Source organism: Sturnira hondurensis, unplaced genomic scaffold (assembly GCF_014824575.4).
Source record: "Sturnira hondurensis isolate 20B ecotype Veracruz unplaced genomic scaffold, ASM1482457v3 Scaffold0011568, whole genome shotgun sequence".
Taxonomy (NCBI): Eukaryota; Metazoa; Chordata; class Mammalia; order Chiroptera; family Phyllostomidae; genus Sturnira; species Sturnira hondurensis.
In genome coordinates, this window is record NW_028084199.1 from 6,883 (window position 1) to 33,850 (window position 26,968).

General features: G+C 37.1%; 1 protein-coding gene across 1 annotated transcript in view; it reads left to right on the top strand.

Moving 5' to 3' along the window:
• Positions 1-4,238: 4,238 nt before the first annotated feature.
• Positions 4,239-26,968, top strand: part of TEX11 (testis expressed 11) — a gene marked incomplete at its 5' end in the record, with an annotated part of 97,356 nt that continues 74,626 nt past the window's right edge. The window contains 6 exons of the mRNA XM_037060266.1: positions 4,239-4,360; positions 7,575-7,659; positions 11,543-11,622; positions 13,428-13,508; positions 13,601-13,720; positions 22,694-22,774. Of these exons, the coding sequence (XP_036916161.1) occupies positions 4,239-4,360; positions 7,575-7,659; positions 11,543-11,622; positions 13,428-13,508; positions 13,601-13,720; positions 22,694-22,774 (569 nt within the window). The remainder of the gene's footprint in view (positions 4,361-7,574; positions 7,660-11,542; positions 11,623-13,427; positions 13,509-13,600; positions 13,721-22,693; positions 22,775-26,968) is intronic.

Below are 26,968 nucleotides of genomic sequence, written 5' to 3' on the forward strand. Positions count from 1 at the left end.
GTTTCTCTCTCCATGATTCTCTCTCTCCAAAAGCAATACATTTTTTTTAATTAAAAAAAATTCACACTGAGATAATTTGGTCTAGTTTTCCTTCTCAGCATGAGGGTTATTTCTTCTTAAAGTATGGCAACAGTTTATTAAGCTTTGGAATCTCCTTTCCAATGGTTAATTTGGAGATAATTTTCCTTTTTCTAGGTTTCTAATATCTTTGTATTTGCTGTTATATAAATACTCTTATGGTCTATCAAAATATTCAAGTTCATACTTTTTTTAAAAAAAGATTTTATTTATTTTTAGAGAGAGGAGAAGGGAGGGAGAAAGGGAGGGAGAGAAATATCAATATGTGGTTGCCTCTCACATGGGCCCCCACTGGGACCTGGCCCGCCACCCAGGCATATGCCCTGACTGGGAATCGAACCGTGATTGTGTGGTTCACAGGCCCGTGCTCAATCCACTGAGGTACACAAGCCAGGGCGAGTTTCCACATCTTATAAAATAAAAATATCTGCCTTACAGAGTAGGTTGATGATTAAATGAAGATGCATATGAAAAGCTTTGAGAGCATAAACCACTATGCAAATGTTAATTTTATTGTCATTTTTTGGTTCTTTTCTCAGTGACAAAGTTGCAGATAATTGTGACTAGAACTCAAATCTTGAATTGACCCTGGTAGGTGTTTTGGCCTTTGAAATGACTGGTTGAGCTGATGGGAGTCACAGGAAGAGACTTGGCAGGACTGTTGATAGATTTTTTTTTGCCTTGAGGAAGTAGCAGAAGCTTACTTCCTCAAGGACAGGGAAAATGTTTATTTTTTATTAATACTATATCTACAATGCTGTCTGCCTAATCACAATGAATTGGTATTGATTAACACAGTTGTCTAAATGGTGTGACCACCTCCCCACCCCCTGTTTTAACTAGAATGGATCTCATTTAAATTATATTGACTGAAATCATGTTGTAAATCATAGTTCACTTCAGTAGCCAGGAAGATGATTTGATTATTTTCTTTCAGAATGTACAACCTTGCTTGACATAACCTTAATATAGCATGTTATCTTCAAATCTCAAGAATAGACTGTATTTATGGGAGCTCCTTTCTTAGTTTCTGCCAGAAACAAGTATCCTGCATAGTGTAACTCAACCATTTAGCTATGTGATCTCTACTAGTTACCCAGCGTTGCTGACTGCATTTTATTAAAGATCTGCAGTGCTGTCATTGCCTCAGCTAGTGTCAATCAAATTGCTCAAGTAAATGAAATTGCAAATATGTTTTGAAAGTTCCAGAATTATTTTGACAAAGAATGAATTATATTAAATGCTAAGAGGACACGCACAAATCAAAATTAATGTCTTCACAGTCATACCATGTGAGCACAAGTTATAATTGGTATTGTACTAAACTATTTTTGGAATTTTTTGAAGCAACTCAAATTAAACACTTATATATATATATATATATATATATATATATATATATATANAAAATCATTTAAAGACATCTTTTTTTACACAATGGTTGGCTTTCAAAACACATTTCAAAGTTTCCCTAATTTTTTAAAATTGAGGTGTAATTGACATGCAACATTACATCACTTTCAGGTGCACAACATGATTTGATGTTTGTATATATTATAAAATGATCATTATACCAAGTCTAGTTAACATCCATCAGCATACATATTTACAAAGGTTTTTTTTCTTGTGATGAGAACTTTTTAAGATTTACTATCTTAGCAACTTTCAAATATGCAGTACAGTATTTTTTAAAATAATTTTTTAAAATAATATGCAGTACAGTATTTTTTTAATTCTTGTTCAAGTACAGCTTTCTGTCTTATATTCCCAACCCTGCCCGCCCCCCCGCCCCATGCTCCCCGCCTCCCTCCCATTTCCGCCCCCCACCCTTAGTTATTGTCCATGTGTCCTTTATACTTGTTCATGTGAGTCCATCCTCTTTTCCCCTATGATTCTCTCCCCTCTCCCCTCTGGACCCTGTCAGCCTGTTCCATATTTGAGTGTCATTGGTCATATTTTGCTTGCTTGTTTGTTTTGTTTGGATCCCTGTGAACGGTGATATCATATGGTATTTGTCTTTCACCGCCTGGCTTATTTCGCTCAGCATAATGCTTTCTAGTTCCATCCATGATGTTGCAAAGGGTAGGAGTTCCTTCTTCCTTTCTGCAGCATAGAATTCCATTGTGTAAATGTACCATAGTTTTGTGATCCAGTCATTTACCGATGGGCATCTAGGTTGCTTTCAACTCTTGGCTATCGTAAATTGTGCTGCTACGAACATCGGGGTGCATAGGTTCTTTTGGATTGGTGTTTCAGGGTTGCAGTACAGTATTAACTGTAGTTGCCATTTTATACATTATGTCCAGTGAATTATTTATTTTATTCCTGGAAGTTTGTATCTTTGACTCCCTTCACCCATTTTTGTCTATCACCTAACCCTGTCCCCTGGCTACAATCAATCTGTTCTCTGTCTCTATGGGCTTGGTGTTTGTTTACTTGTTTTAAGATTCCACATATAATTGAGATCATATGGTGTTTGTCTTTCTCTGACTCATTTCACTAGCAGAACCCTTAAGGTCCATCATATTGTTACTAATGGCAAGATTTCATTATTTTTTATGGCTGAATAATATCCTATTGTATATATTCACCACATTTCTTTTGTAATTACTATTGGTAATAGTCGTTCTAACTAGTGTGAGGTGAGATCCTGTTTTGATTTGCATTTCTCTGATGATTAGTAATGTTGAGCATCTTTTCATGTACCTGTTGGCCCTTTATTTTTTCTTTGGAAAAATCTCTAGAGATATCCTCTGCTCATTTTTTAAATTGGATTTTTAAAAAATTTGCTATTGAGTTGTATGAGTTCTTTCTATATTTTGGATATTATCCCATTACCAGGCAGATGATTCACAAATATTTTTCCCATTCTAAACTTTCTTAATTCTCTTATCAATACAGGGCGGGGCAAAAGTGAGTTTGTGAGTACATGAAACATAATTTATTCCTGTATTATTTATTAATTGTTGTATTATTTTCTAGATGAACAACTGTAAACTTACTTCATGTCCCACCCTGTATTTTGAGTAAGGGCTGTAATACATATGCCTTTCAGCCTACTGCTTACCTAATCTTATAAGAATCAAGATACAGTATGCCTTTTCACAGAGTTATGGGAGTAAGGAGGCTGGAGATTTTTCTTTTTGTATATATCTTATCACTTGAGGTGTATAAATTGTAGTATGTTCCCTAATACTACTGCTCATGGGTAATAAAGATTCCATGAGCTGTATAACATTTTTGAGTATATTTGAACATAATTTGTTTTGTGAAATCTTTATGTGAATCTATTTTTTGATGTTTAACTGAAAATTTTTCACTTAGCAGATTTATTGTTAATTCTATCAGGTTAAATAGCAGCTTAAAATATCTTCCAGAAGTTGCTTTTAAAGTATTTTATGAATTTATGAATATTAACATCTTGCTAGTTGATGCTCAGATATGTTTCAAAAATTACAGACATCTAGGTTATGAACACTTCTGTTACATGAGTTTGGAAAATCCTCAATTTTGATAATATGAAAAGTATCAGTTATAATTCTATATCATGCTTGCATTTATAGAATTCTGTGTCCAAGTAAGATTCAGCACTATAAAATGTTGAGTTCAGACTGTTTAGAAAATGGTGACATCATTTGTACAGATTCAGTAACTGGCTAATGTCTGTAATTGGACATGTCATTTTTTTCCCACAGTGTTAGGTTAAGACTTCAGAGACAGGATAAATTACCTATGTCCACCTAATGCTTGCAAATATTAAAAAGTATTTCAGTTTTACAGGGCACATATCTAACTCTCCCTTCAGAATCTCTACATTTTCTAGTTTTGTAGACATTATTTATTTCTATTTTATGGTTTTAAGATGACCTATAATAACGTTACTATTTGTGAAGTTAATGCATTTTTATTTCTTGAGAATGAAAATAACGATTGTTATGGGCAAATGACTCCCAGAGAATATAAATTTTATTTGAAAATTATACTCTACCTTTAGCTAAAAGAAACTTTTTCTTTAGTTTGGTTTTACTCTAAGGATTATTCACAGTTTCTTCATGTTATATTCATTTGACCAAATATCTAAGGACAGATTTTAAAGTGATTTGCTGTTTTTAGCCAATGGTGATAGCTCATAGCACATTTACCATTCATTGTTATTTCAGAAACTATTCAAACCCTGATCAGAAGAGATAATTCACCTGGCATATCTGAAGCAATTGATAAAATCTTCATGGACATAGGAAATATCAACAGAAAATCAATGGCTGGCCTACCGGATGATCAGGTTGGTATAAAAATAATTTTGTTTGAGACCTGGCTGGTATAGCTCAGTGGATTGAGTGCCAGCAGCCCAGTCAGGGCACATGGCTGGGTTGGGGGCCAGGTCCTCAGTTAAAGGTGTGTGATAGGCAACCAGTTGATGTATCTCTCACACATTGATATTTCTCTCCCTCTCTCCCTCCCTTCCCTTCTCTCTTAAAGTAAGTAAATGAAATCCTTAAAATTTTTGAAAAAAAATTTTTGTTTGATAGCTTTTGATGATCTTAAAATTAATGTGTAAGTAAAAACAACTCTTGCTAAATACAAGGAAATCAAGAGAAAATAGTTTTAGAAACCAATGGAAAAATATGTGCTTAAGTTTAATATTTAATGGGTAACCTCTCCAGGCTTCAGTTTTCTCATCTATTAAAGGAGAATAACAAAACCCACCTCCTAGTGTTGTAAATAGTAAACAAAATAACATATTTAAGGTCCTGGCTACACAGCACTTAGTCACTAAATAATAGTTCTCTTTTCCTTACCTTTGTACTACAGTAATAAACTATATGGTAGTGGGGAACTCAGTTGAATATAAGCCTTCAGGAGTAATTTGTTTGGGATATTTTTTATAGTGTTTAAATGAGGGTCTGCCATTTAATTTGGAAATTGTCTTGAGGTTGTGGGACACTTTTGGGAATGTTTACTTTGGGCTAATTCTTCCACTTTGGTGATTGCACATATGGAAAGGGGAGAGTAAAGTTCATTCTAAATATCTCTTTCTCTTTTTATATATAATAGATTTATTTAGATATAATCACAAACCATATAATTGACCCATTTCAAGTATACAATTCAGTGATTTTTAGTATTACACAGAGTTCTGTACCCATCACCACAATGAATTTTAGAACCTTTTCATCATCTCCAAAAGAAATCTTGCATCTGTTCAGAGACACTCTCCATTTCCTCCCTTTCCCAGCCCTGGACAACCTCTAATCTACAATGTGTGTCTATGGGTTTGTATATTCAGGGCATTTTCTATAAATGGAACAATACACCATTTGGTCTTTTGTGACTCATTTATTTCACTTACCATGTTTTCAAGGTTCTTCAGTGTTATAGCGTGTGTATCTGTACCTCATTACTTTTTAAAAATATTTTTTAATTTTTTTTTAGAGAGGGGAAGGGAGGGATGAAGAGAGGGAGTGAAACATTGATGTGTGAGAGAAAAATAGATTGGTTGCCTCTTTTACACCTGCAACTGGGGACCTGGCCTGAAACCCAGGCATGTGCCCTGGCTGGGAATCGAACTGGCCACCTATCGGTTTGCAGGTCGATGCCCAACCCACTGAGTAACACCAATCAGCACATGTACTTCATTACTTTTTTTTTCTTTTAATTATATTCTACTGATTATGCTATTATAGTTGTCCCAATGTTTCCCCCTTTGCCCCCTCTGCCCAGCAACCCCCCTCCCTCAGGCAATCCCACCACCATTGTTCATGTCCATGAATCATGCATGTAAGTTTTTTGGCTACCCCATTTCCTATACTGTACTTTGCATCTCCGTGGCTATTCTGTAACTACCTATTTGTACTTCTTAATCCCCATCACCTCTTCACCCATTTCCCCACATCCCCTCCCATCTGGCAACCATCAAAACACTCTCTGTATCCATGATTCTGCCTCTGTTCTTGGTTCCTTTTTAGATTCAATTGTTGATAGATATGTACTTATTGCCAAGTTATTGTTCATAGTTTTGATCTTCTTTTTCTTAAATAAGTCCCTTTAACATTTTATATAATAATGGTTTGGTAATGATGAACTCCTTTGACTTGACCTTATCTGGGAAGCTCTTTATCCGCCCTTCCATTCTAAATGATTGCTCTGCTGGATAGAGCAATCTTGGCTGTAAGATAGAGTAATCTTTGCTTTTCATCACTTGGAATACTTCTTGCCAGTCCCTTCTTGTCTGCAAAGTTTCTGTTGAGAAATCAGCTAATTGTCTTATCGGAACTCCCTGTAGGTAGGTAACTAACTTCTTGTCTTTTGCTGCTTTTAAGATTCTCTCTTTATCTTTAACCTTTGGAATTTTAATTATGATGTGTCTTGGTGTGGTCCTCTTTGAGTACAACTTGTTTGGGACTCTCTGTGCTTCCTGTACTTGCATGTCTATTTCCTTCACCAAATTAGGGAACTTTTCTGTCATTATTCTTTCAGATAGGTTTCCAATTTCTTGTCTTTCTCTCCTCCTTCTGGCACCCTTATGATGTGAATGGTACAACACTTGAAGTTGTCCCAGAGGTTGCTTTTTGGGGATTCAATTGTCTTCTTGTTCGATTGGTTGTTTTTTCTTCCTTGTATTCCAAATCATTGATTTGATTCTTGGCTTCATCTGCTCTACTGTTGTTTCCCTGTACATTGTTCTTTATTTCAATTCATGTATCCTTTGTTTCTGACTGGAGCTTTTTTATGCTCCTGAAGTCCTCACTAAGTTCCTTGAGCCTCCTCATACCTGGTGTTTTGAACTCTGCATCTGATAGATTGCTCATCTCCATTTCACTTAGCTCTTTTTCTAGAGTTTTGGTCTGTTCTTTCATTTGAGCTATGTTGCTTTGTCTCCTCATTTTGGCAGCCTCCCTGTGTTTCTTTCTATGTATTAGGTAGAGGTGCTTTGACTCCATGTCTTTTTAGTGTGGCCTAATGTAATAGGTGTCCTATAGTGTCCAGTGGCACAGCCTCCCCTATCACCCAAGCTGGGTACTCGAGGTGCATCTATCATGTACCCTGAGTACACCCTCCTCTGTTGTTGAGCCTGGATTGCTGTTGGCAGGTCAATGGGAGGGGTTTACCCAGGCTAGTCAGCTGCCAGAACTGGCTGTGGAGGATCAGCTTTGCAGGAGCCCACCCCACAGAGCAGAATTTATTTCAGTTTTCAAATATTCCTGGTGAGACTGAAACTGGATTCGAGTTATGTAGAAAGAATGGAGGGAATTATATCAAGTGAAGTCAATGGCATGAATAAAAGTGAATAAATAGGAACGAACAAGTTGTGTTCATGGGACAGTGAGACGGTTACTGTAACAGTGGGTAAATTTGGTGGGGGGAGGCAGAATATGATTAGATTATGAAGGGCCTATACATGACTCGCAGTAGTCACATGATCATAAAACATTCAAGAAATAATATTGGAGGTGAACAGTATTTTGACTGGCTAAGAAAATGTTTCTCTTGTCTAGATTGAAGAAATGGCAATAAGCCTGTGGAACTGGGCACTTTCCAAGAAAGTCGGTTTGGATGTAACTGGAGAGCAGAGAGCTAAATGTACGTATGTATTTTGTGATTCATTGTGAGGAGTATTATCAGATTATGTTCCTGTAGTTTAAATAAAATTTTGACCAGTTCTTAGATGGAAATTGGTTAAAAGACAACTATTAACAGAGATTTCTCGAGCAAAGACCCTTTTTCAGTTTTATGATTTTTCAGAAATTAGCTCTGTATTAATAAGAGTTTAATAGCACTACTGCAAGAAATCGTCTGGTAGTGAACAACAAAGATGATTAAAGGGTGGGAAAATGAGGACTTGAGGAAGCATTAAAAGACACAGATTATTTTCCTTGGAGAAGATATGATCTGGATTCTGAAGTACTATCAAATAGTAGTTTCCTCTCTCCATTAAAAATAGAAAGGAAAATGTTGCTATGTGAGGGATTTAGATGGAAAACTCTGTAATGGTTAGTTTCCTCATGAGGTTGGTTGATGAACATTGGACTGAGTTACTGAGAAACACCAGACAAGTTCTTTTCTACCTGTGAGAGCAAATAACAAGAGCAACAACAAAGCAAAAACCCACAACGAAACTCGTCTGCTTGGGTGCATTAAATGTGGTTCACTGGCAAAGTTCTAGTGCTTAAGCTAAATGGCCAGGGTCTAATGTGCTCACAGGTGCTGATTGCCAGCAAGGATAGCGACATTAAATGCAGTTTTGGAAATCCTATTGCCCAATTATAAAGGATACATTGAGGGAAGAACCCAAAAGGGGAATCTCTGGACTGGTTTACTTTGTAAAGACAAATTTTATTGGTATGTGACAAATAGAGTTTATTATCAAGTATTTATCTTTATGAATATAAACCAAAGTATATACAACTTGAGTATAGGTATAGGGTAATTAGTGGTTAATAAAGTCAATTATATATTTACTCATTAGTCCACTCCTCTATTAGGATGTTTTTAGAAAACAATTTCCACCTCTTTAACTTAGAAAAATTGTTCAGATCATTGCTCCTAGGAGCCTTAGATCCTGTAGTTATGGGGAAGGAAGAGTTAGAAATTTATCCGTGGAGAAACTTTTTACACAGGTAAACCGTGTAATAGCAAAATGCATTAATTCTAAATTCCCACTATTCTGAATATTAAGGAATGTTGCTGTGGCAGATTTTCACTGCTTGTCATGTAGTAGGGATTTGGCAGATGAAGTGGGAGCTGTAGGCCTAGGACTTCTCCCAGTGTACTGACTCTGTGCATGTTGCAGTTCTTAATCAGATATTTGGGTATACACACACACACACACACACATATGTATGTATATACATAGTACTTTTAAGATACAGTGGAAAACAGGACATAATGCAGGAAGCCTCTGATTTAAAAGAGTTTTATTTCAAAAGTATTATGTTGTAAGATATTTTGTCTCCTTAAAAACAAGTTCAGTGAGCCTGGTTTATGTTATATGATGAAAAAAAGGCATCAAGATTTATAGACTATCATTTTTATTACAGGGAAGACTTACTGAACAGTGACAAGAAAGAGGAAAGCCAGAATAGAAGAATGACTTGTAAATTTTCATTTTAGACGTGTTGCATTTAAGGTTACAGTAAGGTTGGAGATATGAGAAAGGTCAGGCTGCCTGTAGATTTGGTAGTTGTTCACATGGAAGTGATTTTTGAAATCATAGATGTAGTTGAATCATCTAAGGGAGAAAATAAAGAGCAACAGTTCTTTTTTAAAATTGATTTTTAAAGAGAGAGAGAGAGACAAAGAGTGCATGAGACACCCATTTGTTGTTCCATGTATTTGTACATTCATCGGTTGACTCATATTGCCCTGATCATGGATTGAACCTGCACACTTGGTGTATGGGGATGTTGCTTTAACCAACTGAGCTACCTGGCCAGGGGAGAGCAACAGTTCCTAAATATTGGTATAACTAAAGATCACCTGTGGAGCTTATTTACCTATAGATGCCTAGGCCCTGCCATTGGTGAAAAAATATCTCAGGAATTCTCATGCCTGCCAAAGTTTCAGAACCAATAGTGTGGAGAAAACAGAGTAGTGACATTTTTAACCTTGAGTCTTCCAAGTCTGGGAAGAAAAAGAACAAGGGTACGAGACCAAAAGATAGTCAAAACATTCTCAGTACTCATTCTCCAGAGGAGACTCACTACCCATTTATTGAATACATAGTTCCGATAGGGTTTGTCATACCATGTTATGTGAGGCCGTAGGTGAAAGGGACAAGATAAGGCTTGAGAACAAAACTACCAGGCATACATTATGCTTGAGGATCTGGGAGGGAATGAGTCAGTGAACAAGAAAAACAAAGAATTCACGAATACCAGAGGTGTTGTCTCAAGTCTGTTCAAATGTCAAGCTGTGGGCACTGGTGGAGCAGAGTAAGGCAGATGTAAGGAGTCAATCAGCAGGCACCTATCCAAGATGTTTATGATATAGAGGGGCCAAGGACAGGCTGAGAAGAGGACAAGGATAGAACAATAGCCACAAAGAACACATCTTTATACTGAAGGAGCATTCTGTCTCAGCTTTAGCTGCCTTTGGCTGAAGACTGGTTGGCGATAACTATAAAGATCTGGATCAAGAATGTGGGGATGGGAGCAAAGTTCTTACGCTATAAGACAGTTCCCACAGAGGGACACTGCTCAAAGCTGTGAGGTCAAGGAAGTAGTATTTTTCAGAAGGGCTATGATCACTGTGAAATGTTGCTTGCGAGGTCAGGGAAGGCGGTCTTTAGGAGTGCAGTTTTAAGCAGAGTAGTTAGTACAGCTGCAAAAACATTATAGGGGCTTAAGGAGATGAGTGAGCAGCAAGAAAATAGAGGTAGTAGGTAGACTATTCAAATCAAGAAGCGTGGCAATGAAAGGAAGGGGAGAAATGGGATGGAAGCTTGAAGCACTGTGGGGTTGATTTTTTTGTTTCAAGGAATGGAGATGGATATATTTGAACATAGAAAGGAATGCATTGAAAGGGCGGTGCTAATGGTATTTTGGGAGATGGGAAATAATTAAGAGATCAGGGTCCTTAAGAATACTGAAGAATTAGTGAACTTTGGAGAAAAATGAAACATTTTAAAAACTGGAAATGCAAGACAGTGTACATATGATCATTAGTTATTATACTGCAAGATTTTTTTCAGGAATAAATTAACCTCATTAAGGGATGAATAGATTTTACATTTCATGATGGATCATAAAACGATCTTTCTACTTCAGTTACCCTGCAATTTCAGCTGGAAATCTCTTTTCAACTGAATATGAATTAAAAGTGTTTTTACCATAGGTAGTGTGGCTGCTGAGACCTAACATCAAGGCAGCTAGTTTACTTATATTGGGAAGGCATCCTTTAAAAACTGATTATGTTTTATGGTAAAAGAAACTACACAAATAAGGAGGTTACAGTTATTCAAACTTTCCTGTTTTCAGGGAAACTGAACTGTATCATGAAGATATCTGTGTTTTATAAATTATATTTTAAGAATGTTTATGTCATCTACAGCAAAGAATATATTTAGAAAGTTTCAGTTTTAGGAGAGTAATCCACAATTACCCTGTTCAGAAATTTTGTGAGATGTTGAACAGCTTTAGATTCCAGTTCCACTTAGGATTATTTTGCTGCCCATACACACAAGAGCATCATGTGGAACCAAGTATTTTCAGTGAGTCTTTGGGCTTAAGACCTGCAGAAATTAAACTGAAAATTCAGTCTTTGTCTGACTAGAGCCTTAAGCAAATGATTCATCTGATAAATTGCAGATCATTTGCTTTTGATAACTGATTTTTAAAAAGCCTTTAAAGTTCTTCTTTTTTAACAACAGTACTTGTTTCACTTCACATCCCCGTTCTCTCTGTAGGTTTAGATAAGAGGAGAACGAATGCTTTGTGTTCATGGGTGTCTAATTACTGTTTTGCAGTACGGCACGTGGCTTGCAAGATGATGTGCATGTGTGAAGACCCAGATGCTCCGCAGGAAATTATTCACAGACGGATTTTGGTAAGTCCTAATGAAGTGAGGACAATGTGTAGATGCAATGAGATAGTCACGACTCCTGTGAAGATGGTTGAAGTTGGGGTGAACCTAGAAGCAAGTTATAGCCTTTAGTGTATCCATGTTCCTTTTAGGATAATTCTGTGTATTAAAATGAAAGGTCTAAGCAGGGCTATCATTGTTATTAGAGTGATTCAGTGGACTAAATGTTGAATTTATAATTCAGGATTTGTGAAATGTAATGAAAGTAATGAAAAGTCATTGTTTTCCGATCCATCCCTCCCTACCCTGTATTTCACTCCCTAGAGGCAAGTATGTATTTCCAGTGGAAAGTATTTCTCCAGTGTTTTAAAACAATATTTTATAGCCCTGGCTGGTGTAGCTTAGTGGATTGAGCACGGGCCTGCAAACCACATGATTGCGGTTCGATTCCCAGTCAGGGCACATGCCTGGGTTGCAGGCCAGTTCCCAGCAGGGGACGCACGAGAGGCAACCATACATTGATATTTCTCTCCCTCTCTCCTTCCCTTCCCCTCTAAAGATAAATTAAAAAAATCTTTAAAAAATAAAACAAAATAAAAAATAAAACAATATTTTATTGAAAATATCAAATGTACACACAAAATTGACTGATCCACCCATTTACTCATTATTCAACTAAAGGAATCATCAGCACATGACAGCTTTTGTTTCTCCTATATCTCCTCCAACAACAAACTCTCATGGATTATTTTGAAACAAATCCAAAATACATCATTTCACCCATAAATGTCTCTAATATATGTCTCCAAAAGACAAGGTATCTTTTTTATTCAAACTAACCCAATACCCATTGTCACACCTAATAAAATTTAACAGAGATTTTCTAAAATTAAAAATATCCAGTATCCCCTACTCTGTCTGCCCTCTCCTTCTCCCCACCTCCACTTTGTTTCTTACAATCAGAATTAGGGAAAGTCCATACCATATATTTTATTAATAGCTCTCTTTTTATTCATTTATTTATTATTTTATTTTCTAAAAAGATTTTATTTATTTACTTTTTAGAGAGAGGGAAAGGGAAGGAGAAAGAGAAGGAGAGAAACATCAATGTGTGGTTGCCTCTTACGTGCCCCCTACTGGGGACCTGGCCTGCAACCCAGGCATATGTCCTGACTGGGAATCAAACCGGCGACCCTTTGGTTTGCAGGCCAGCACTCAATCCACTGAGCTCCACCAGGCAGGGCTCTTTTTGTAAATCTACATCTTTCTCCCCACCTTAAAAAATCTGTTTAATAAATGTATTTATCGGAGAAACTAAGTTGTTTATAGTTTTCTAAATTCTGTAGTCTTTTTAAAAAGAATTTATTTATTTATCTTTAGAGGGGAAGGGAAAGAGAGAGGGAGAGAAATATCAATGTATGGTTGCCTCTCACGTTTCCCCTTCTGGAAACTGGCCTGCAACCCAGGCATGTGCCCTGACTGGGAATCGAACCGTGATCCTTTGGTTCGCAGGCCTGTGTTCGATCCACTAAGCTACACCAGCCAGGGCTAAAATTCTGTATTCTGATGATTGCATCTTCAGCATTATGTAATATAATTCTCTATATCCTGTTTTTCCTGTAGTGGTGGATTTAGAAGCTTGATCTGATTCAGGTTCAATTTTGTCAAGAATAATTCATAGACTGTATGGTATCCTTCCATCAGAAAGCACTAATGTCTGCTTCTCCCTTCTTTCTTATCTTAGTGACCTTTGATAATTTTTGTTCCCAGATCCATTATTTCTGTAACAAAATAAAAAATAAAAATCTTTTCTAATTTCTCTCTTCCAGATGAATATGAAAACAGGAAAAGAATGGATAGATATTGGAAATGGTATGATGGCTGATATGTTTTTTGAAGTTGCCACAAATGTAAGTTACCACTGATTTTTAAGTCATAGCAATGATCAATAACAGTTGCAGTGTTTCTCATTATTATATAATATTGTGGTTTTATTTTTAAGGGTCTGGAGAAACTGTATGCCAAATTAATAGAAAATTGCCCTACTGAGCCCTCAGTGGCTGTACAGAAGTGTGCTGTGGAGAAGGATCTTTTCAAAGTGCTTTCTTACCAAGCAGAGTCAGTAAGTATCATAGTTTCCATGACCTCACAGCATGGCATTTTGTATATGTAAATGAAAAAGTGATGATGTGTAACCTATTAGAAGAAGGTAAGGTGTCATTGGCCTTTCATAAGAATATATTTGACCCTTTTTATCTGAAGGTAACATTAGTGATGGCAATTGGTGTCTATGTCAGGGTAGACGAGGTTGGAAAGACTGATACATAACTAAACATCATTTTAACCACTGTATGTATATCTATCATTTATTTATGGCAGTAGCCTCTACTTGAAACACTCAACTCTGTGACTCTTTTACATCCAGAATGTGCCTAAAATATGTGCCTAATAACAGCCTTCTCATTTGTGATTGTTCTGGTGGTTTTTGCAAAGTCCACTGCTGTCACCCTGGCTGGTGTAGCTCAGTGAGTGAGTGACAGACTACAAACCCAAAGGTCACTCACTGGTTTGATTCCTGGTTGGGGGCATGTTCCTGGGTTGCGGACCAGGTCCCTGGTTGCTGGTGTGCAAGAGGCAACTGAATGATGTTTCTCTAGCACATTGATGTTTCTCTCCCTTTCTCTCTCCTTTCCTCTCACTCTAAGTAGTAATTAAAATCTTTAAAAAAGTACTAAAGTCTGCTGTTATCAGTGTTCAAAGTTGTACTTTACGTTTGTTTAGCTTCTGATTCCCTCCTTTAGTCACCATCAGTTAGTTGTGCATTTTCAGTTGTCAAAATATAAGCCAGGATGAGTTTGTGCTCTGTAATTATGTAATTCTAGAAATGAAAGAGACCTTAAATATCATCTAGTATAATTCTCTTATTTTATTTTTAACATATTTATTGAGATGCAATTCATGTGCTATAAAATTCACACATTCAGAATGTATAATTGAATGGATTTAGTATATTCACAGAATTATGCAGTCTTTGTCACAATCTAAGATTGAAGCACTTTTATCACCCCAAAATGCAACCCCCTATGTATTACCAGTCACTCCCCATTCCTCCTGATCTCAGTCTAGCAATCACTAATCTACAGTCTGTATAGATTTACCTCTTATGGCCATTTCATATAAATGCAATCATACTATAAGTACTCTTTTGTGATTAGATCCTTTCACTTAGCATGTTTCAAGGTTAATCCATGTTGTAACATTTATTAATATTTCATCTTATTACCAAATAATGTTCCATTCTATGGTCATACCATATTTTGTTTACCCATTCATCCATTGATGAACATTTGGGTTGTTTTCAATTTTGAGCTATTGTGAATAACTGTACTGTGAACATTCATGTACAAATTTTTGTGTGTACATGTTTTCATTTCTCTTACATACATACCCAGGAGTAGAATTGCTGAATAACACAATAATTCTGTGTTTAACTTTTTATGAAACTTTACAACTGTTTTTCACAGTGACTGTACCATTTTACACTTCCACCAGTAGTATATGATGGCTTCAGTTTCTCCACATCTGAGAATTTTATAGTTTCAGCACTTACATTTAGATCTATGATCAATTTCAAGATAATTTTCAGGTATGGTGTGAGGTGGGGGTCCAACTTCATTTTTTTGTCTGTGGTTATCCAGTTGTCTCAGCACCATTTACTGAAAAGACTATTCCCATTGAATGGCCTTGGCACCCTTGTCAAAAATCAGTTTATCATAAATTTGAGTTTATTTTTTTTTTTTTTTTTTTTTTTTAAATATATTTTATTGATTATACCATTACAGTTGTTCTATTCCCCCCTTCAATCCCTTCCACCCGCACCCTCCCTCCCCCACCATTCTGCCCCCCTTAGTTTATAACCACGTGTCTCAAGTTCTTTGGATTCTATATTTCCCCCACTATTCTCACCCTCCCCACTACCTATTTTCTACCTACCATCTATGCTATTTTCTGTGCCTTCTCCCCCCTTCTCCCCCTCCCACTCCCCTGTTTCTAACCCTCCATGTGTTCTTCATTTCTATGGTTCCACTCCTGATCTAGCTGTCCTCTTGGTTTGCTTTTGTTTTAGGTGTGGTTGTTAATAGCTGTGAGTTTGCTGTCCTTTCACTGTTCATATTTTTCATCTTCTTTTTCTTAAATAAGTCCCTTTAGCATTTCATATAATAAGGGCTTGGTAATAATGAACTCCTTGAACTTGACCTTATCTGAGAAGCACTTTATCTGTCCTTCCATTCTAAATGAAAGTTTTGCTGGATAAAGCATTCTTGGCTGTAGGTCTTTGGATTTCATGACTTGGAATACTTCTTTCCAGCCCCTTCTTGCCTGGAAGGTCTCTTTTGAGAAATCCGCTGACAGTCTGATGGGTACTCCTTTGTAGGTGACTGTCCCCTTATCCCTTGATGCTTCTAGGATTCTCTCCTTCATTTTGGTCTTGGCTAATGTAATTATGATGTGCCTTGGTGTGTTCCTTCTTGGGTCCAACTTCTTTGGCACTCTCTGAGCTTCCTGGATTTCCTGGAAGTCTATTTCCTTTGCCAGACTGGGGAAGTTCTCCTTTATTATTTGTTCAAATATGTTTTCCACTCGTGGTTGTTTCTTTCCCCCTTCTGGTACCCCTATAATTCGGATGTTGGAACGTTTCAAGATGTCCTGGAGGTTCCTAAGCCTCTCCTCATTTTTTTGAATTCTCATTTCTTCATTCCTTTCTGGTGGGATGTTTTGTTCTTCCTTCTGGCCCACCCCCTTGATTTGCGTCCCAGTTTCCTTTCCATCACTATTGGTTTCCTGTGCATCTCCCTTCTTTTCATTTAGTTTAGCCATATATTCCACTAATTTGTGACTTTGTTTCACTAATTTGTGACTTTGTTCCTCTAATTTGTGACTATAATCTACCAGTTCTGTGAGCATCCTGATAAATAGTGTCCTGAATTGTGCTTCTGAGAGGCTGGCAATTTCTTGGTCGCTGAGAGTTATTGGCTCTTGGACTTTGAGTTCTTGTGCCATCTTTCGGGTTGTTCTTGCCTGTTCCATAGCAGGATCAGAGCCCTAAAATGTTCACTAGAACGGGGCAACTAAATCGCTGGTTTGTGTCGTTGTATGTGGGGGCGGAGTCAAAGAGCAACAATGGCTCTCACCGGTATTGCAGGGCAACTAAGTCGCTGGGTTGTGACGCTGTATGTGGGGGCGGGGTCAAAGAGGGACTATGGCGTCCTGTCCGCCGCCTGCTGCCACGGCCCTCACCGGTGCCGCAGTTGCTGCCGTCACCTGGCCCACGCGTTTCGTCCCACTGCTCGCGAGTGCGCCACCGCCGTCAGCCCTCGCCCCCTGGGGCCTGCGTGGTTTGTCTCACTGTGCGCGAATATGCGCCCGCGGTCTGCCCCGCACCCCAGCTGGTTCTCGTCCGCCTGCGCGCCTGGGTCGGGGGCCCTGTCCTGCCCGACCCTGCTCGCTGCTGGCTCCGCCCCTCTTACCGTCCCCGTTGAACGGTTAGATGTAGTCGGACTTCCGTATAATTCAATTTTCTGTCCTTTGGTTGTGTCTTTGTTTCTCCAATCCTTTGTTTTATTCAAACTTGGTTGTGGGAGAAGGCACAGTGTTTCCACCTATGCCTCCATCTTGGCGGAAGTCCTGAGTTTATTTTTTGACTCTTGATTCTATTCCATTTTGATCTTAGGCCAATACCTCACTGTGTCAATTCTAGTAGCTGTGTAGTAAGTTTTGAAATCAGAAAGTGTGAGTTCTCCAATTTTGTTATTTTTTATGATTTTTTACACTACTGATTTTTAAATTTTATTTATTTACTTTTAGAAAGAGGGAAGGGAGGGGGAGAGAGAGGGAGAGAAACATCAGTTGGTTGCCTCTTGCATGCGACCAACCTGGCCCGCAACCCAGGCACGTGCCCTGACCAGGAATCAAACTGGCGACCTTTCAGTTTGCAGGCTGGTGCTCAATCCACCAAACCACATCAGCCAAGGCTTTCATGATTATTTTGACTGTTTTGGGTCAGTTACATTTTCAAATGAATTTTAGGATAAACTTGTTGATTTATGCAAAGAAGTTAGCTGGGATTTTGATAGGAATAGTGCTGAAATCTGTTGGTCAGTTTGAAGAGTTTTGCTATCATAAAAATGTTAAGTATTTTGATTTATGAATATGGGGTGGCTTCCAATTTATTTTGGTTTTGTTTAATTCCTTCAATATAAAAATTTTTAATTTTTAAAAAGTATTTTATTTATTTTTATGGAGAGGAGAAGGGAGGGAAAAGGCGAGGAAGAGAAACATCAATGTGTGGTTGCCTCTCGCATGCCCCCTACTGGGGACCCTTTGGTTCACAGGCCTGTGCTCAATCCACTGAGCCACACCAGCCAGGGCAGAATCTGCTTTCCTATTATGTCTCTCTGACATCCTGCCCCCTCCCCCCCCAAAAGAGTGATAGTACAATATTTCATATGAGACATGAAATATTGGGAGGTACTGGTTTAGACAAGTGCTATAAGAGTGTAGAAAAGGGAAGGAGATTATTGTGGACTGGAGTTTGGTAGGGGAAGACACATAAAAATGATTTAGGATATGATTTGGACTTTGAAGGAAGGAACAGATTTAGAAAAGTAGAGAAGGGGCACAGGGTATTCTAGGCAGAACAAAGGCTTGAGCAAGAGCAAAGTTTATAGGCAGGAATATGCATGTCTTACTTAAGGCATGTTGAATGACCAGTTTATTTGAAGGAAGGTATTTGTACAAGGATTAAGCTTTGAGAAATAAGTTGGGCCAAGTTGAGAAGCCCCAATGTATCTCTTGGGAAAAAATACTTTTTTTGTTTTCCTAAAGGACCTGGAATGGTTGAAGGTTTTAGGGAAGAAGTAAGGTGGCGTAAATTGAAAAGTAATCTGGCCATAGAGTTTAGGATGGGTGAAAAAAGTGAATAGATTGGAAGCATGGTATAAGCGTGAAGTAATGAGAGCCCGGAGTACAGTAGTAGCAATAACAATGGGAAGGAAGGGAGTAGATGTAGAAGAAATTTTAACGGAAGCAAGCAAGCATTTACACTCCATGAGAAGGTCTGAATCACTCTGTTCTTGGAGGCAGGAAAGGGGGGATAATAAGAAAGCTGATTCATTCTGTAGTTATGTGTTGGGGGGGGTATAGTGAAAAGTAGAGCAAACAAAAAGGACAAGATGACATATGAGAGACGAAGGAGGAGTAGAACAGCGAGAAGAGAAAAAACATTTCAAGGAAAATGGAATGATCGGTGCTGGCTAGTGTTTCAGAGAAATAAAGGAAAATGAGGTGGAAGAAAGGGCTATTGGAACTGGCATTTATGAAGATGATAGTGGTCACACAAAGCAGTTTTAGTAGCAAGATAAAATTGGAAGACGGACTGGAAGAGTTTAAAGGCTCAGTGGATAGTGAAGCAATTCAAGAAATTAGTACTCTCCTGGTCCATTCATGTTGTCACTGTGAGGTCAAAACTATTTTCTTAAGAATTCTAAGACATTATTTGCCTTTCTCTTTTGCTATGTTGACATTTGTACTGGGGGTGCAAAAGCAACGGTAGGTAAAATTTCTGTCCCTTTTAACATGAACCAAGACAGTGGTACACTCTTTCCTAGTCATTGTGTTCTTCACCACTACACACTTACAGTAAAAAGAACACCAGTTTTAACTTAAAAATACCCTTTGTGATTTAGTAAAAATAATTGATTTTACTAAATCTTGAAATTTCAGTACATATTGTTTTAATATTCTACATAAAGAAAAGGGAAGAGAGCACTTTGGCACAGCAGTCCAAATAGTTGTCTTCAGGAAAGGACCTTATGTGATTGTTTGACTTGTGAGCTGAATTAACTACTTCTGTCTTGACAGAATACCATTTTTACTTGAAAGAATGGCAGGTAAATTTGTTCATTCAGACTTGGGTATCTAGCAGACATTTTCACAAAAATGAATGAAGTGAGAATGTGATGTCAAGGAAAGCACCGACAGTATTTCTTGTCAGTGATAAAATTTAATTTTTAAGTAACAATTAGAATTTTGGAAAACTTGTACCTCCACCATGAACTTGACAGCCTCCAGATACTTAAACTTTAAAATTTTTTTAAATTTATTTACTTTTAGAGAGAGGGGAAGGGAGGGAGAAAGAGAGGGAGAGAAACATCAATGTGTGGTTGCCTGTCACCTGACCCCCACTGGGGACCTGGCCCGCAACCCAGGCATGTGCCCTGACAGGGAGTCGAACCAGCGACCCTTTGGTTCATAGCCCATGCTCAATCCACTGAGCCACACTAGCAAGGTCCAGATACTTAAAAAATGATGGTGATATTAACTAATGTGATTTTTAAATACTTTTATTTTGAAAAAATTAGAGATTCACAGGAAGTTGCAGAAATAGTAAAGAGAAGTCTGGTGTACCTGTTGCCCAGTTTTCCTCAGTATTAACATCTTGTATAAATATAGTGCATTGTCAAACTAGTAAATTGGCATTGGTACAATCCATGAACCTTATTCATATTTCACCAGTTTTACATGATCTTGTGTGTGTTTCTATAGTTCTGTGTAGCTTCATCACCTGGATAGATTTATGTAACCAGCACAATCAAAATACAGAACAGTTCCCTAGCCAAAAAGATTCCTTGTGCTTTCCCTTGTAGTTATATGCATTCCCTCAACCTCAGTACCAGGCAACCAATAACCTATTCTCCACCTCTATAAATTTTGTCACTTGGGAATGTTATATAAATGTAATGTATGTAACCTTTTGGTATTGGCCTCTTTAACGTGGCATAATTCCTTTGACAGTCACCCAAGTTTTGCATATCAATAGTTTGTTCTGTATTTGTAAGTAATATTCTATAGTGGTATAGATTTACCACAGTTTGTTGAGCCATTCACTATTGAAAGACTTCGGGTTGTTTGAAGTTTTTGCCTATTGCAAATAGAGTTGGCATGAACATTTGTATACAGGAGTTTTTGTGACATAAAATTTCATATTGTGAATTTCACCGTGTGAATTCCACATGGTGAAATTGAACATTTTTTCATGTATCTACTGGCCATCTGTATGTCCTCTTTGGAGAACTGTCTAATCAGGTCCTCTGCCCATCTTAAAATTAGGTTCTTTTTGTCCTGGCTGGTGTAGCTCAGTGGATTGAGCACGGGCCTGCGAACCACACAATCGCGGTTCGATTCCCAGTCAGGGCACATGCCTGGGTTGCAGGCCAGTTCCCAGCAGAGGACTCACGAGAGGCAACCATACATTGATGTTTCTGTCCTTCTCTCCTTCCTTTCCCCTCTAAAGATAAATAAATAAAATCTTTAAAAAATTTTTTAAAAAATAAAATAAAATTAGGTTATTTTGGTATTGAGTTTTGTGAGTTCTTCATGAATTTTGGGTATTAACCTTATCAGATGTATTGGTGAATATATTCTCCCATTCAGTGGGTTGTATTTTTATTTTGTTGGTCTCCTTTGCTGTGCAAGACCTTTTTAGTTTGACATAGTCCCATTTGTTAATTTATTCTTTTGTTCCTTTGCCTCGAGAGGTATATCAGAAAAATATTGCTACAAGCAATGTCTGAGATTTTACTGCCTATGTTTTCTTCTAGGATTTTTATGGTTTTGGGTCTAATATTTAAGTCTTTAATCCATTTTGAAGTTATTCTTGTGTGTGGTGTAAGAAGGCGATCTAGTTTCATTTTTCTGCACCCATCTGTCCAATTTTCCTCGTACCATTTATTGAATAAAATATCTTTAGCCCATTGTATGTACTTGCTTCCTCTGTCAAACGTTGACCAAAAAGGTGTGGGTTTATTTCTGGGCTCTCTATTCTGTTCTATTGATCTATATGTCAGTACCACAGGTTTGATTACTCACTCTAGCTTTGTAGTGAGTTTCAAAATAGGAAAGTGTGAGCCCTGCATCCTTGTTCTTATCAAAATGGTTTTGCTTATTCTGTGTCCCTTCAATTTCCACATGAATTTTAGGATCAGCAAATCCATTTCTGCAAAGAAAGCTAGCTAGAATTTTGGTGGCAATTATATTGAATCTGTAGTTCAACTTAGGGAATATTGCCATCCTAAGAGAATTAAGTCTTCTGATCTGTGAACATGGGATGTGTTTCCATTTATTTAGATCTTCTTTAATCTCTTCCAACAGTTTTTTGTCAGTGTACAAGCCCTAACAGTTCTTTTGTTAAATTTATTCCCAATTATTTTGGTTTTTTATACTAATTTAAGTGGAATAAATACTTAGTATCATTTTTGGTTCACTCATTGCTAATGGAGAGACATACAATGGATTTTTGTGTATTGTACCCTGTATCCTGGTTGAACTTGTTTATTCAAATTTTGTGGACTTTGGATGTTTTGTATACAAGATCATGTCATTTGAAAATAAGGATAATTTTATTTAGAAATTATACTACAAATAAATTTCACAGGAGAGGTGCAAGACTAGTGCACTGAAAATTACAAAAATGTTGAGAGAATTTAGAGATAAGCTAGTATGGTGTACTAATTTTATAGATGAGGAAATTGAAGCCATGAGAGCATAAGGTTCAAGGCTATTCATAATAAATATCAGAGTAACTCCTCTGGCTCCAAGATTAGGTTGTACTAAACTGCCTTTATGGTAATAGCAGACATTCAGAGCAATTCAGACTGTGAGGTTATTGTAAGCCTGTTTTAGGACAAAAGACTGCTATTCAACATTAAAAATTCCTCTAATACAAGACCTATTCAATCCCGGGAAGTATCTGTTAGACGTGGCATTATATCATAATAACATAGAATTGTACACCAATTTTGACATTTCCACAGAAAAGTAAATGACTTCCAGTCATTCAGTGTCAATTTTGAGTTACCCAAGACTCTTGCCTTTTATTTCTCTGTATTTTGAGCCAGTTATTATTTTTAGCTAGACTAAAGAATTAGAAAACAAATTAAGACTTATAAATAACATTTAAAATATGTTAAAATTGACTTGTAGACAAATAGCTTGTTATTTCATTTAAACTAATTATTGACATTTTTCACTTTCCCAGGCAGTTATTCAAGGGGATTTTCCAAGAGCATCTGCATGTATACTGCGCTGCAAAGATATGTTGATGAGGGTCCCTAAAATGGTGAGTGAAATTTCTGCATTTAATCTTGAAGAGTTTGAAAATATGTCAAGTTTTAGGAAGACTTATTGCTATTTTATGCAACCCTTTAGAGATTATATTGAAATCAGTTCTACTTAGCTGATCTTTGAAATATTTTGCTTCGCTTGTTGTACAAGAGAGGACCCCACAAAACAGTTGTACATTCATTCTTACATGTTTGAGCTTCAGGCACCTTCAGAGTGCTCTCCATTTGGTGCAGTACACCTATTAAGACATTTTTTTCTCTGCTCAAAACAGTTTTTGAATTCATCAGTTTTGATGCCTTTTAGTGCTTCTACTGTTTTTTGTTCACCTCTTCCACATTGGCAAAATATTTCCCTTTCAGGACTTTTTTCATCTGGGGAGCCAAAAAAAGTTGCTCAAGGCGAGATTGGATGAATAGGGAGGGCGGAGCATGGGGATCATGTTGTTTTTGGTCAGAAACTGCTGAACACTCAGCAGTGTGGGCAGGTGTGCTCATAATCACACCATGAAATGGGCAGATGTGTTGAGTCTTCAAAAAAAATTTTTACTGAAGCCTCTCACAGCCTCTCACAATAACACCAGCTAGTGCACTGATACAAATGGGTTCCTAGAACACTCACCTTTTTGGGGAAGTCTGTACTATAAGGGGCCCACCCTCTAGAAGATAATTCCAGTTTTGGGGGATCCTTATACTAGAAAAGGTGTTTTAAAATAAATAAGGGGTATTTCTTAAAATTTCTTTGCTTTTCCTGTTATTATCAAATCACTTTGATAGTATTTCCTTCATATTATGTGGTATGTGATTAAGAAAAGAAAAAAATAAGTTTATTTCTCTGCTGGCAAGTGTAACAAGCAGTTGATGATATCACTGCTATAGTATTTTACTATATTGGGATTTGGAGGTGTGAGATATTTGATAGGATAAATAAAACCTGCTTTCCAGACTATATCTCATCAAATTTCCAGAGTTAAAAGTTTTTATTTTTCCACTTTATCTGCCTTTTCTATTCTTTCTCCCCTATTTCAGTGCCCATGTCTACTTCATATTTACTATCACAGAGGAAATTGGTAACAAAGATATATTTGGATGTTAAGGAGAATGTTCCCAGGGCTCCATAAATTGTGCTTGCTTGTGAGACTGGTCTTATTTTACCCCTAATTCCATGTTATCATGTAGAACTTAATTCAGTAAATATTTATATATTGCCAATTAGATGCTGGGTATTCTTCTCAGCAGTAAAAATTTTAAAGCAATTTCATATTTACAAAAATGTTCCAAGAATATTTAAGGAACTGCCATATACCCTTTGCCCAGAGAACCCATTCCAGTTTCCCAGTATTGTCCTTTATACAGAATGGCTTCAGTCTGGGATTGTACCTGGTCCCTAGTTTCTTTTTATCTGGAACACTTCCTCATTCTTGGATTCACTTTCATAATCTTGGCAGTTTAGAAGATTAGAGACCAGGCATTTTATATAACGTGACTTAATTTTTTTAATTAAAAAAATTTATTGAGATATAATCAGCCATATAACATTGTGTAAGATTGAGGTGTATGATGTGTTGGTTTGATACAGTTATATGCCATAATATGATTACTGCAATGGCATTAGCTAACTAACACCTTTACCAGGTCACAGGTCATTTTCTGGTGTGTATTGAGAATAGCTAATCTCTGGTCTCTCAGCAATTTTGAAATCTATAATACAGGACCATTGACTGTGTTGTATATTAGATCTCCATAACTTATTTATCTACTGGTTTCACATTTGTTCCCTTAAATAATATTTCTTCAACTTCGCCACCCTTAATTTGGGTGTTCAGAGTTTCCTTGTGATTAGACCATGTTATAGATTTGGGCCAGAAAATCACAGAAGTGTTAGGTGGAGACGAATCCTGGGGTGCCTTGGGACATTTGCGGGCCCACTTCCAGGCCCAGTCCTGGTAAAAGTCAGCCTTGAAATTTACCTTGGATCTTTCCACATGCAGCCAGGCCCAGCAGAAGCAGCCACAAATGTGGATTGCTTGTAGCTTCGAGCAGATGCCAAGGACCAGGCATGGACAGTGTCTGACATGGGTCTGTGCTGGAGTCCATCCCAAGGGGCCCAAAACCAACACGCCAAGTGACCGCATTCATACAACATTAGATTAGTATCCAACAAACTTCACAGACAAGTCCTTCTACTTTGTTCTTCTTCAATATTGTCTTAGCTGTTCTTGACCTTTTATTCTTTCACATTAATTTTTTGAGTTAGCTTGTCAAGTTTGGTGAAAAACTATTAGGATATTGATTGAATTGCCATTGGATTTATTGATTAATTTGGAGAGGTTCATTATCTTTGTAATGAGTCATCCTATCTATGAGTTTGATATATCTTAATTCATATAATCTTTAAAGTATTTCAACATAGTTTTGTAATTTTCACATTTGATCGTTAGCATAAGTGATATACTAAAGATTTTTTATTTTTTAACTTTTAAAAAATCCATATTTAAGGATATGTTTTTTATTGATTTTGGAGAGAGAGAAAAGGAGAAAGAGAGAGAGAAAGAAATATCACTCGATTGCCTCCCACTGTACCCCAACTGGGGACCAAACCCATAGCCTAGGTATATGTTCTGACTGGGGATCGAACTCAAAAACTTTTTGGTGTACAGGACAATGCTCCAACCAACTGAGCCACCCAGCCAGGGCTTAAAGATGATATTTTTGAATTTTTTGTCATTGCTGTATAAGGATGCAGTTTTTATAAATGCTTATTTAATATCCAGTAACTTCTCTGAGTTCCCTTACTAATTCTAATAATTTTATCTGTACAATTTCTTAGATTGTTTGCACTTTCATGTTTCTACCATCTCTTTAATCTCTGTTGCTATCTATTTCACATTATAAATTACTAGAGGACAGAGAACCTTCTTTAATATACTTTGTAGAGTTAATAGATATTGAATTGTGTATTGAAAGATATGATAGGAGATTCTTAGATGGTGTGTAGGGAAAGAAAGCTTTTGATATCTCATGCAGTGTTAGAGCTGATGAAGAGAAAAAAGAAATGCACAGAGAAAAGAAAGAGATAAATTAGAGAACATAGCATGTATAACAGAAGAGTATGCCTTCGTCAAGATGGGGCTACTAGTAAAAGACCTTTAAGTCCAGAGAGTTAATAGTTGTTTTATTTGGTTGATAGGACTAAACTGTTAGCAAAGTCATTTTAATTCTAAAGGTCAGTGAAAGTATTTAGGGTGTTTTTTTTATGTGCTTAAGGTTTAGACAAGGGACTCGAAAATCTAGAACAGGAAATCTGATAATGAAAGGAAATGATCAGTTAAAGGTTGGAGAAGAGCTAACATAGTCGGGGTTTTTAAGAGAGAGAGAGAGAGAGAGAGAGATGGATTTTGTTGTTCTACCCATTTATGCATTCATTGGTTGCTTCTTGTATGTGCCCTGACCAGGGGTCGGATCTGTGACCTTGGCATATGGGATGGCACTCTAACCAACTGAGCTACCCGGCCAGGGCCTAACACAATGTTTTACAAGGAATTAATTAGTTAAGTAAGCCAGCTTTTTTCCCCCTGAGACATCCTTCCTGTATCCCAAGACTAGATTAGGAAATTCTGTAAGATGTTGACTTGAAGGCAGAGGTATTGCTTATTGTTCAGAGGTAAGTAAAGTGTTTTGAAAACTGTATTTTAGAGTACCAGGAGAAATAACTAATGACTTATTGTTGATTATTACTGAGATAATCTGAGAATTAGAGAAAGCTGAATAATGGAGGGATTAGAAGGTAAATGTCTGAAAGCCATTAAAAAAGAAAGCCGGGCAATTATCATTCAATTATTAGTATACTACTGTATAATAATTGAATGATTAGTATACAGTAATTGAACCTATAAATGTTTAAAAGACAACAAAATCACACAAAACAGTTTAGAGTTTGGAACTGGAAAAATAATAGGTTGGTTTTTACTAGATTAAAAAAAACAATTTACAAAATAATTTGCAGAAAATGAATTTATCTGGTTAATTAAAAATAAAAAGCTTTGTAACATAGTGGAAAGTTAGTGCTCAATCTTCTATATAATCTCATTTTGGCATTGTAAAGTAGGTGTTCAGTCGGAGCTGAAATTTCTGGGCCTGGAGATGTAGCAGTAGTGGAGGTTCTAGAGATCCCATGAGTCCTGGGGATCCCA